General features: G+C 42.0%; 1 protein-coding gene across 7 annotated transcripts in view; it reads left to right on the top strand.

Moving 5' to 3' along the window:
- The first annotated feature begins 5462 nt into the window (after window positions 1–5462).
- MAEA (macrophage erythroblast attacher) overlaps window positions 5463–12355 on the top strand; it is a 218616-nt gene continuing 211723 nt past the window's right edge. Inside the window, exons 1-2 of one of the 7 annotated variants that reach the window (XM_029592682.1) lie at window positions 5656–5777; window positions 6157–6225. In XM_029592682.1, coding sequence (XP_029448542.1) covers window positions 6157–6225 — 69 coding nt within the window. In that variant the 5' untranslated portion in view covers window positions 5656–5777. Of the gene's footprint in view, window positions 5609–5655; window positions 5778–5835; window positions 6226–6330; window positions 6495–12355 lie in introns of those variants that run through there. The other 6 variants (XM_029592680.1, XM_029592692.1, XM_029592677.1 and 3 more) reach the window with 6 other exon arrangements.

The following is a 12355-nucleotide window of genomic DNA, read 5'->3' as shown; positions in this document are numbered from 1 at the left end:
CAGGCCAGTCCATATGAATGGGATGCATCAATACTACCTCCTCATTGGGCGGGATGCTGTTCGTGCCCCTCAAACACAGCAGAGGCAAAGGAGGAGTCCTCTGTAACCCGGATATCTAAATGGTAGTACCTTAAAAAAGGTATGCAATGACAACCAGGTTGCTGCTTTACAAAATCTCTAATGAGACAACTGCTGGAGTTCTGCCTATGAAGTAGCCTGCGCCCTCATGGAATAAGCCCCAACCTGCTTCACTACAGGCCGCTGTGATCCAGTGTGCTACTGCAGCCCTAGAGGATATTTCGCCTTTCCATACACCAGAAAGATGATCAGACCTTTGAAACTCATTAATAACCTTGAGATATTTCAAAAGATTCCACCTCACATCCAAAGGACACAAAAACACATAATCCTCTGCATATTAAATGATGGCAAGGACAAAGACTGATTTATGTGAAGACTCGAGATCTCCTTTCTTCCAAAGGTGCACTGTGCGAAGCTGGACCCTACAAGATTCCCTACAAGAAGGAACCTGCAACTCTGATACTCCTTGCACCAAACAAATTGCAATAAGGACACCAACAAAAATGTGAGCAAGCACAGAGAAACACACTTAAGTGGGCAGAATAGAGAGCCTGCCATAAAAGGACAGAACCAAATTAGGATCCCAAAGAGGAACTGTGATCTGAATTGGTGGCTGAATATTCTTAACACCTTGCAAGAAAGGAGAAACAGCAGGGTGAGAAGATATGAGCCAACCTGTCCTCTATAGCAAGAGGAAGCTACCATCTGTACTTAAAAGGTATTGAGGGTTAAACCCTTATAAAGGTCCTCCTGCAGGAAATCCAAAATCTGTGAAACGGAGATAGGGCCGGGTACACACCGATTCCCAGAACACCATTCCTCAAAAACTTGCCACACATCACCTCTTTCTTTTCAACCCACCCCAAATAAATGTATCAGAAACATCTTCTCTCAACTCCCTTCTTTAATTCCCTCCAGCATCTTTTGTTATAAGTGGTTCCTCATCCCTACTACCCCATCCCTTTATATCTCTTCTCCCCAGGCCGCCTTAGTCAATGTATGTCTTTCATCTAAAATGTATGATATATGAACATATCAAATGAATGTATTTGGTATCTATAATATGTCATGATGTAAACACTGCGATCTTCACTTGGAATGACAATCTATAAAATGGCTAAATATTTAAACACCCACACATATAAGCCAAGGAAGTGGAAAACTTCCTGGCCTTCAAAAGTTAGAGACCACAGCTGGTGAATAACCTTTTTTCACCAATCACACCCTTTCAAGAGCCAGACCATAAAACAGAATTAATCTGGATCCTCGTGAGACACTGGATCCTGGCAGAGTAAGCTCCTGAGAGATGGAAAGCGAAGAGGACTGTTGCACAACAAGTGCAATAGATCTGCAAACCACAGTTGTTGAGGCCAATCTGGAGCAACCAAAAGAACAAGGCTTGGATGCCCTGCAGTCTTCTGAACCACTCTGCCTATCATGGACCACAAGGGGAACACACAAGATTTCCAACCTCAGCCACTTTTGCACTAGGGCATCAATTCCGGAGGACTTCAGATCTCACCTGCAATTGAAGAACCAGCGAATCTTTGCATTCTTGCCGGTCGCCATCAAATCCAGAAATGGCAGACTCCACCTGGCGACAATGAGGTCAAAAGCCTTAAGGGAGAGACACCAATTTCCCATATCCAAGATGTGACAGCTGAGGTAATCTGCTTGTACATTGTCTGCTCCCGCTACGTGAGAAGCCGATAAGCCTTAAGATGCTTTTCTGCCCAAGGAAAAAGTACATCCATGTCCTAGGAGACCTGCGGCCTTTTGAGTTACCTATTGATGGTTGATGTACATTACTGCCGTAGCGTTGTTTGACATCATTCTCCCTGCCCTTCCAAGTAACCAGTATGTGAATTTAAGGGGCACCAATCGAATTACCTGAGCCTCCAGGCAGTTGATAGAGCAATTTGTCTCTATGAACAATCAACAACACTGCGCTGTGAGTTCCCCACCCGGACAGATTTCTGTCCATGGTCACCACTATCCAAACAGGGGGTACTAAATCCATCCTGATCAAATGTTCACAGTTCACAGTCCAGCCACCACTGTAGGCTCTGTGCAGCCAATGCCAGATGCCAGAAGAGACAACCTCACCGAGTAGTCGTGACACTTGGGATTCCAGCAAGAGAGCAAGGCCCTCTGTAAAGGGTGCATGTGCACCCTTGTCCAGTGAACCAAGTCCAAGTTTGCAGCCATGGAACAATGGGTATGAAGGTAAAGCCACATAGAGTCTGAACAGTCCGCAATCTCCTGATTTAACACCCTAATTTCAGAATCCACTGTTCTGGAACATACACCCGGCCGGCGAATGTATCTAAGAGAGTGCCCAAATGCACCACATTCTGAGAAAGTTGTAGATTGCTCTTGGCCAGGTTGATGATCCAACCCAACTCCTGCAATAACTGGATCACCCACCAGGAGGCCACCTGGCTCTCCTCAAAAGATTTTGGGTGGATCAACCAATCATCCAGGTACAGGTGGACCAGGATCCCTTCCTTTTGTAAGGCTGCTGCAATTACTATCATTACCTTGGAGCTGTAGCCAAACCAAAGGGCAGCACCAGAAACTGAACATGGCCAACTCAACACTGTGAAGAGTGTTGAGTTGCCATGTTCTATTGGTGCTGTTCTTGGATCATAATGTGAAGATACACTTCCATCAAATCCAAAGAGATGAGGAACTCCCCTTACTCTGCACCCTCATAATCAGCACCTGCAAGATTTCCATTCTCAAGTGAGCAGTCTTCATGAAATTGTTTACCTGCTTCAATCCAGGATAAGGTGAAAGGAACCTTACTCTTCTGGAACAACAAAGTAAATGGACTAACCCCTCCGCTCTAGCTCTTCCTGGCACCAACACAACTGCCTTTAACGCAGTAAGTCTTTGCAGAGTAGACAGCACCGAAGCTTTCTTCTCAGTGGACAGACAAGAAGAAACCATAAAAGCATCTGAAATTGCACTTTCAAACTCTAGGGTGTAACCATTTTGCACAAATTCAAGGACCCATTGATCTTTAACATAGCTGACCACAAACTGTTGGGTAGCTTGTGGGAGAAAAAGCATTAAAATGTTTTTTTTTTTTTTTTTTATGACGACTCAGCAAGTAGGGCTAGGACAGTGTTCTTCCACCCATGGGAATTAATTTGTGGGGTACCTCAAGGTTCTATTCTTTGCCTTACCTGTTTAATATCTTCATGGCTCTGCTTCACAGGTTTACATGGTGGAAATATTTCTTAGTAGATGAGATACTAATTTATGAACCAGTGGCTAGGGAGGATTTGGAAACGTAAAAGAGGAGGTGGATTTAGTAGCAGATTGGTTTAGGATGCACAAACTTAAACAGCAATACAACTGAAGCACTGACTGCAGGGAAGGGTAAATCATGTTCATGAAATGTATATGCCATATCATTTTGTCCAAAATCTGGGGTTATGCTTTGATTTGAGGTTATCAGATGATGATCAAATATCAGAATTAAGCAGCATGGCATTTGGCTTTCTTTGTATGGTATGCTAGTTACTAGTCAAGATCATAATTGTCTTTAGAAATTATAAGAACTGTTGTTCTAGTTTAGGCTTGTGCACATAATGCTCAGGAGATTGCAACTTTGGCAGAATAAGGCAGCTAAGATCATACTTCTATGGTCCATATAATTCGCTTTCTGAAACAGCTGCATTGGCTGTGGATGGAACTGCACAATAAACAAATTATCAATACTGGTTTTTAAGATAAAAGAAAGATTATGCCCCCAACTATCTGGCTAATTTCAAGTAATCTTGCACCAAGCTTACGTTACTTATAGAGGCCCTTTTGTGCTTTTGATTTTATTGTATCTCACCGTGAGTACAAGGGTGGAGAAATCATAAATAAAAAGCAAAAAAATGTTAAAGCAATAGACAAAAATATAACAGTAACTCTGAAACATAAGACATTTCAGAAAAAAAATCAAAATTAAAGGTGCGACAATAGTGAATAACCAGAGGATGGCAGCTGGTTGTTGTTTTTCTTGTACAGAGAACTGCGATCAAAATGATAAGGGGAATGGAACAGCTCCCCTATGAGGAAAGACTAAAGAGATTAGGACTTTTTAGATTGAAGAAGAGATGGCTGAGGGGGGGGGGGGAAGGATATGATAGAGGTGTTTAAAATCATGAGAGGTCTAGAACAGGTAGATTTGGATCGGTTATTTACTCTTTCAGATAATAGAAACACTAGGGGGCACTCCATGAAATTAGCATGTGGCATATTTAAAACTAATCGGAGAAAGTTCTTTTTCACTCAATGCACAATTAAACTCTGGAATTTGTTGCCAGAGGATGTAGTTAGTGTAGTTAGTAAAGCTGTGTTTAAAAAAGGATTGGATAAGTTCTTGGTGGAGAAGTCCATTACCTGCTATTAATTAAGTTGACTTAGAAAATAGCCACTGCTATTACTAGCAACAGTAACATGGAATAGACTTAGTTTTTGGGGACTTGCCAGGTTCTTATGGCCTGGATTGGCCACTGTTGGAAACAGGATGCTGGACCCAGTATGGCATATTCTTACTTACTGACTAAAAAGTAAACATTATACACCTAAAATAACTTTATATATAAAATTGTTCCTTTGCAAAGATTCCTCAGGATTGTGATCTTTTATTGAACTATCAGAAAAGATGTATCATGCAGAAAGTAAAAAGATACTGTTCTTTAGAAACATTACTTGGGTGAGAAAACCAAGCAAAACTTGCTAAACAAGCTTCTTTTCAACAACAAAAATCAATACCCAAGAAAACACTTCGGGTACTGTAATTAAATGCACTAGGGACCCAGTTACGTTTTAATTTTAAATCAAAAAGGGTCCCACACACTCAAATGTGGAAATAACTCTGGTGCTCTAAAACACAAAAATAAAATTTGTTTAAACATAATACATTTTTTTAGAGAGGCCAATTAATATTTTTAAGGACTATAAATAAATACACGGATAACAAAAATAAACTCTAAATAAAACCCAAAACCAAAAGGCATTGAACAAAGCAGAAACTAACTGAACCTAAAGCTGTCTATCACACAGGGCAACCCTTACCACATCCACTCCCAGAACGCAGAAACTTTTAACTCACACCGCTTTGTTTTTTCTGTCGCTTTTATAATTTTTTAAACCTCTTCCCACCTCATTTCTCACGATCGCATGTACTACGCAAGCAACGCTCCTATACCGTCACTCTAGTCTTAAGACTAGCAGCCGCATTTCCCCGCCCCCGACTTCCGGGAAGACAGCGCCGGCAAGCAGGTTGAGGATTGATTGGTTTACGTAGTTGTCGTGTAAGGAAAGGGTAAACTTGATTGGTGATCTGAGTATCAACAATGTGCGCGACCTGAGTTCTTCAAGCATGGGAACAGCAGGACTGTTGATTGGGCCAAGCGAGAGAAAAAGGATATAGTTGGGAAAGGGAATGTGCAATGTTAGGCCGCTGATTGGATAGCGCGACATATCTGAACGGAAGCAGTCGAAATTGATAGGACAGTCGTGAGTGAGTGAATAGTTCTTACAGATTTTGAACGAAAAGGGGTGTGGGAGGGAAGAGACCAGTCTCTAGCAATGGTACGTCAATTTTTTTTTTCGACGAGACTCTCTGCACGTCCCTGATTGGATTAAACAGTTGAAGGGTTTATTCTGATTGGATATCCGTTAGATGTCACGTAAGTGTAAAAAAAATCCCACAAACCTATTCGCTGTTTTTCTTTCTTCCGTGGTAACTGACACTCAGTCGTGGGAGTGAAGGCGTTATTGGTGGAGGGAGGCTACGTCATGCAGGAGGCGGTGCCTCCGTGGCAAGCTGCAAAATAGTCTTGAGCAGTAAAGTTATTGAGAAGGTTGATTTTAAGAATTGAGACCCTCGCTCTGCTCCACCATATCTTTTGTGCCACATTTTGTTCGTGGTGTCCCGTTGTAGTTACCGGTAATCGCACTGTTTGATACCTTGTTGTTTTTTTTTTTAGCGGCTACCCACAATGCCCATTAGGGCGGTCTGCTGCGCAGGCTAATTGGCCTTTTTTTTTTTTTTTTTCCTAATCCAAGATGGCGGTGCAGGAATCAGCTGCTCAGCTCTCCATGGCTTTGAAGGTGCAGGAGTATCCAACTTTAAAGGTGTGTGTCATGATTCCTTTCTTCCCTAGGGGCTCTGCGGGCGCTAGTAGACTCTGGCAACCTACCCACCACTAGTGTTTCCAACCCAGGGCGAGGCCGGTGTCTCCCCCTTCCAGAGCCGGGCTCCGCTCTCACATAGCCCAGGAAAGCGTTTTGTTGTAGACGAGTCCCCTGCGAGCTCGGCGCGGTCCCCGAGCTCTTGCTCCTCCCTTCCCCCAGCCTACCTCGAGTGAGACTGGATTGAAGGGGACGTGAGCCGGCGCGCTCAGGTAGTGGCCATGTGAAGGAATGCACACCTTGAAGCGATTCTTCCAGGCTTATTTCGTGGTGTGGGGACATCGCGTCGGTATTCCTCTCTTTTTTTCTTTTTTTTTCCTATTTACCCCTCAGTTGCTTGGGTCTTTGTATGTTTAGTCAGCGGACTTGGCTCCAGTGGTCAAAGGTTGGGAGGAAACTGTTGGCAATTCCTTCCCCTCCCCCCGGCACTAACCCGGCGACTTTCTGTCACTGCCTGCCCTAGCCTTGAACAACCTTTCCAGCGAGGGTTGGGTGGGGGAAGGTAAAAGCGATTCCTTCTGTTTCACCGTGGAGGGGTTTGGAGCCGCGTCTGGTCCCGAGTCGGGCAAAACTTCCCAAGAATCTCTTTTTGCGAGTGGAATCGTTTTCGTTTAGTGTAAAACGCTGCCTCCCTTGGAACTTCTCCGATGCGTTTTTATCCTGATGATAAGGTCTGGGGTTTTGTAAGCGTTTCCAAAATCTGATACCTACAAATGTACGTCACGAAGATGACATTTTACATACAGTCGTTCAGCTGTATAGGCCTGATTACTAAACTTTCCCCCCATAGACAAAAAATGCGAGAAAAGCCTTCGTAAATCAGGGCCTGTAAGATACTTTGGAAAACCATAAGTTTGAGACTCATAGCAGTGTGTTTTATTTATAATGCACAACCGTTTCTTAATTTATTTGGAGAGGTTAGTTTTGTTTATAACCAGAGTTTGGAGAGGGAAGCGATGGTGAGAGTTGGTACTATTTATAGCTCCTATAGGACTGACTTCCTGTTTCATCACTAGACCTAAGCAAAACTGACAGTTGATTTCGGCTCTTAATCATCAAGATTTTTTTCATATTTGTGGGTACTTTGGGAGGAATGTGAAAGGAGACAAAAAGAGTTAAAAAGTTGAGTTGTACCCTGCAACTGGTTTTTCCTTGTCTGTTTTATATTTGGAGTGGAGGAGTGATTAGAACAGCTGGCTGAGAACCAGGGAAGCCACTACCACAACTTGTGACCTTAGGCAAGTCAATTCATCCTCCATTGCCTCAGGTACCAACATAGATTGTGAGCCCTCTGGGGCTAGGAAAAATAGTGTACCTAGATATCTCACCTTGAGCTCCACTGATAAGGTTTGAGCCAAATACATTAAATACGTTATTCTCAAAGAAAATTAAATATATATTTTTTTATCATTTCTTGGTTCAGTTCCCCAATTCGATGTAAACCGATCTGATATGGTCTCTACCAATGAAGGTCGGTATAGAAAAGTGTTAAATAAATAAATATTGTCATTAAAGCTTCTTTTTTTTTCTTTTTCTATTAGTGTTGAGAACTTATTCAATTCCCCACACTCCATTGTATGCCTCAGTGAATATTACTGCGCCCCCCCCCCCCCCCCCCCCCCCGTGTTATGGGGTACAAGAGAAGACTTTCATTTAGAGACCTGTTGAGATAATGCTTGACCTAATTGTTATCACTTCAATTATAAATTCTTAAGTATTTTTCAGTGACTGCTAGAGGAGATTCTAGCTTCATTAGTGGTGTTTGAACAGTGATTTGAAGCTTCAAATATTCTCCTTTCGGAACACTTGCATGTTCTACTAACCTGAACACAGTGCTATGGGTTGGACTTTAGTCTTTCACATAGGTACTGCTATTCCACTCCAGTATAGTTGTTGACTTAAGCTTAAAATAAAATTAAGGCTTCCTTATGTATTAGAGGGCTGAGGGGGGATATGATAGAGGTCCTTAAAATCATGTGAGGTTTAGAATGGTTAAATGTGAATTGATTATTTACTCTTTCGGAGAATAGGACTAGGGGGCACTCCATGAAGTTAGCATGTAGCACATTTAAAACTAATCGGAAAAAATTCTTTTTCACTCAACACACAATAAAGCTCTGGAATTTGTTGCCATGGGATGTGGTTAGTGTAGCTGGGTGTAAAAAAAAAAAGTTTGGTTGAGTTCTTGGAGGAGAAGTCCATTACCTGCTATTAATCAAGTTGACTTAGAAAATAGCCACTGCTTTTACTAGCATCAGTAGCATAGGGTAGATTTAGTTTTTGGGTACTTGCCAGGTACTTGTAGCCTGGATTGGACACTATTGGAAACAGGATGCTTGGCTCTAAGAACCCTTGGTCTGACCCAGTATGGCAATTTCTTATCTCATCCTTCTTGCACCAGCGTGGCCCAGCAACCATTGTATGCCTACTTCATGCATTTGACAATTCAAACCCCGAATCAATTGGGAAACGGAGAGGACCTTATATTGAAGGAATGGGGTATGCTACTTCACCCTCTGCACTCCTTCCTACATCTGATGGCTTGGAGATTGAAAGGAAGGCCTTAGGACATCTCTTTTCCAACAGATAGTGAGCATATTCTTATTTCCGCTAGGAAACCATCTATACATAAGAATTACACTGGAAAATGGGGCAGGTACTCCAGTTGGTGTACTAATGCAGTGATCCGCTTTATAGCTCTCCACAGCAAATTGTTCAATACCTCCATCTATTGATTTCTTCTGGACTAGCTGTATCGTCCATTCACATACACCTGAGTGCTGTTGCAGCATACCACCTTGTCTTGGATGGAAAATCTATTTCTATGCATCTATTGGTATCTCGTTTCATGTGCAGAGCTATAAGACTTCGCCCCCTGAATACAAAACTGGCAGTTCCTTGGGACATTAACATAGTTTTGGAAAAACTCATGTACTTGCTATTTGAACTGCTACACTCCACTTCAGTGGAATTCCTTATGTGGAAAGTATTATTTCTAGTAGCTATCACATCAGCAAGCAGAGTCAATGAGTTACAAGCCTTAGTTCACCTCTCTCCATACCTGCAATTCTACCATGACAAGGTTACCTTACGAATCAACCCAGCTTTTCTCCTGAAAATAGTCAGTGTTTCATTTGAAACTACTACTTTACCAACTTTTTTTCCTGAAACCACATGCTATGGAAAGAGAAAAAACACTTCATACCTTGGACTGTAAAAGAACTTTGGCTTATATTCAAAGAACACAATTCCCAAACTGTACTTCACAATTGTTCTCTCCTTCAACCTGAATGTGGCAGGTTTACCAGTATCTAAGCATACATTAGTAACTTGGTTATTTCATTGTATTAACTTCTGTTCATCGCTTAAGAACAAATTCCCAGACGGAGTAAGAGCACCTCAAATCTGAGCCACGGCAACCTCCGTTGCTCACCTAAAAGATTTCTGCAGACCTTCACATCACGCTACTGTTTTAAACATCAGACTCAGTCAAATGCAGCAGTTGGAGAAGCAGTATTAAGCTTCATAACAAAAACGTAAGCTGTCCACAAACTTTATGAATTCCTTCGCACACAGTCTTCCAATTTATACAATAAGAATTGCAATGGATAGCCTGCTCTAGGATTTACAGCTGGGGAGTCCGAGAGAACATGGCTAATTCAACCTGTTTATCTAATGGAAAAAAACAAGTTTGCTTAATGTAAATGGTGTTTTCTGTAGATAGCAAGATGAATTAGCCGTGCTTCCCCTACCCTCCTCCTTGGACAGCTTATACCTTGACTCTCTCTGTCCTATTCTTTCTCCATTTGTGGCACATTTATGCTTTCTTTAACTGAACAGGGATGGCTGCGCACAGAGCACAGTTTTGTATACTTTAAGATTCTGCGTCGGGCCGCCCAGTAGGATGTCCGGAGAGCAAGGCTAAGTCAGCCTGCTATCTACGGAAAACACAGTTTATGGTAATCAAACTTGCTTTTACTCAAAGATGCCAATCTTTTTTTAATTTTTTTTTGTGCAGAGTTTTCCCATCATAAGGCTGGCCCCTCCATATTCTTGTTAGTCTCCTCCTCTCTTCCCCTTATGCCTTGAATCCCTTCCCCATGTTTCATCTGCATTTCACCCTGGGTCAGTCTCCCATTTAGCTTGCTACCTCCCCCTTCTCTTATAGTTGACTTCTCTCACATCCTTTGCCCCAACCAGGCTCAAACCTAGCCCTCTTCTATCTCATTCCTTCCTTCTTCCCAGGAATATCTTGGCTCACTCACTCTGCACACACATGGCTCAAACCCCTTCCCAAGCTCTTGCTGCTCACCTAATTCTCTCCTCTCATGCCTAGCATTTATCTCTGCCACCCACTCTTCAGCAAGACCTTACCCCTTCCCCCAAGTTTGTTGTCTGCCTCTCTTGTTCAGGCTCCATCAGATCCCACTGCTTCCTCTTCTTTTCGGGCCATGCAAGCCATGGACTGCATGTACCAATGCTGACTCTTCCAACTCTTTTCTGGTCTATGTAGGCAGTCTACCCCTGCTTCTTTCTCACCTCCAGATGACACTGATGCTGTTCTTCCTTCTTCCATGCACACAGACGTCCACTGCCATTGCTGCCGCTTCCTGGTTCCCTGCACCTTATTCTGAGGGTTAAATGCAGATTTCTATATAGGAGAGAAATTCTGGGCAATTGCACAATGAGGAATTCCTCCAGGAGTATAGTGGGTGGCTCAGCACAGTGCATTAGATGTTGCTTATGTGGACTTCTGCATAGTAAACTGTTAGACAAGTTTAATAGTAAATGAGAAATCCAGAAAATTATAAATTGGATGAGGAGCTGGTTAAATGACAAGTAGTGGTAAATGGAGTGCAGTCTGGTAAAGATAGTGACTAGTGAAGTACATGTGAGGTTGGGACCTTTTTTCAGTATCTTTATTAGAGCCTTTGCTGAGGAACATGGCAGAAGCACATGCTTGTTTGCATTCAATATATATAAATCTGCAACATTAAGTATGCTGGAAAGGCATGGAAACTAGAAGAAAGGTTAAGAGCTTGGAAAATGATCTTCAGCGCTGAAAAGTTTAAAAATTGTGCACGTGGGGGACACATCCATTAACCACATATCAATTAGATGGAAAAGGACTGGACAGAGATCTAGGAGTAATCATCTCAGATTTATGTTTATAACCCATCTAATACCATTCTGTGTGGTGTAAAGTTCAACAACCACTGTCTCAAGGTAGCCAGTCTATGTAATAAAGCAACTGAGAAATTCAGCCAATAATACTGTTAGCTAAGTAGAGTTATCAGTTGGCGACAACACCTCAGTAAGAATATTGAGAGAATTGAAACAGTTCAGAAATGACTACTAAAATAATGAAAGCCTTAAGACAACATGTACTTGGTGGAGGAAAAGGATAAGAGAGATTCAAATACTTGACAGGCTTCAGTAAATATGGGAAGATATTTTCCTTAGAGAATTCCAGGACAAAGGTTTATGATCTCAACTTGAAGTTAAGAAGGAAACAGAAGAAAATACTTGTTTACTATGAAGTTGGTAGATGCCTGGAATACCCTACTGGCAGAGGTAGTAGCAACCACAATTAATGATTCACAAATGCTTTGGGATAGATATAAAAAGTGATGGCAGGCACAAGATTAGGACTTGGAGGTTGCAGCATTGCAAACAGCCCATTCTTCATTCCCTCAAGCAGAGGCCAGAGGAAAAGTGATACGGTTAAAACAAGGTGTGGATAATAGAAAATACCAAACAGTGAACCACTACAAAGGAAAATATATTAAACCTTTAATGAATTAATCCTTTGTCACATCTGCATTACAAACTCTTATCATAATATATAACAAATATTCATTAATGTAATACAATTCCCATTGCAGTCTACATACATACATGCCAATGCCATTCACTCTCCATACACCACACACATCTCTCAACCCCCTTATTAAAATTTCGATGCACTCCAAAAAATAGTGGATCCAAAAGAGGAAGTTTCATAAACACTTAACTTATATTTAATGTCCACACTGATGATCTTGTTGACAAAGGAGTCCCAGGGTTTGCTGTT

The sequence above is a fragment of the Rhinatrema bivittatum genome, chromosome 1, assembly GCF_901001135.1.
Source record: "Rhinatrema bivittatum chromosome 1, aRhiBiv1.1, whole genome shotgun sequence".
NCBI classification, from domain to species: domain Eukaryota; kingdom Metazoa; phylum Chordata; class Amphibia; order Gymnophiona; family Rhinatrematidae; genus Rhinatrema; species Rhinatrema bivittatum.
Note: the sequence above shows the minus strand (reverse complement) of the source record. Positions and strands in the feature narration are given on the sequence as shown.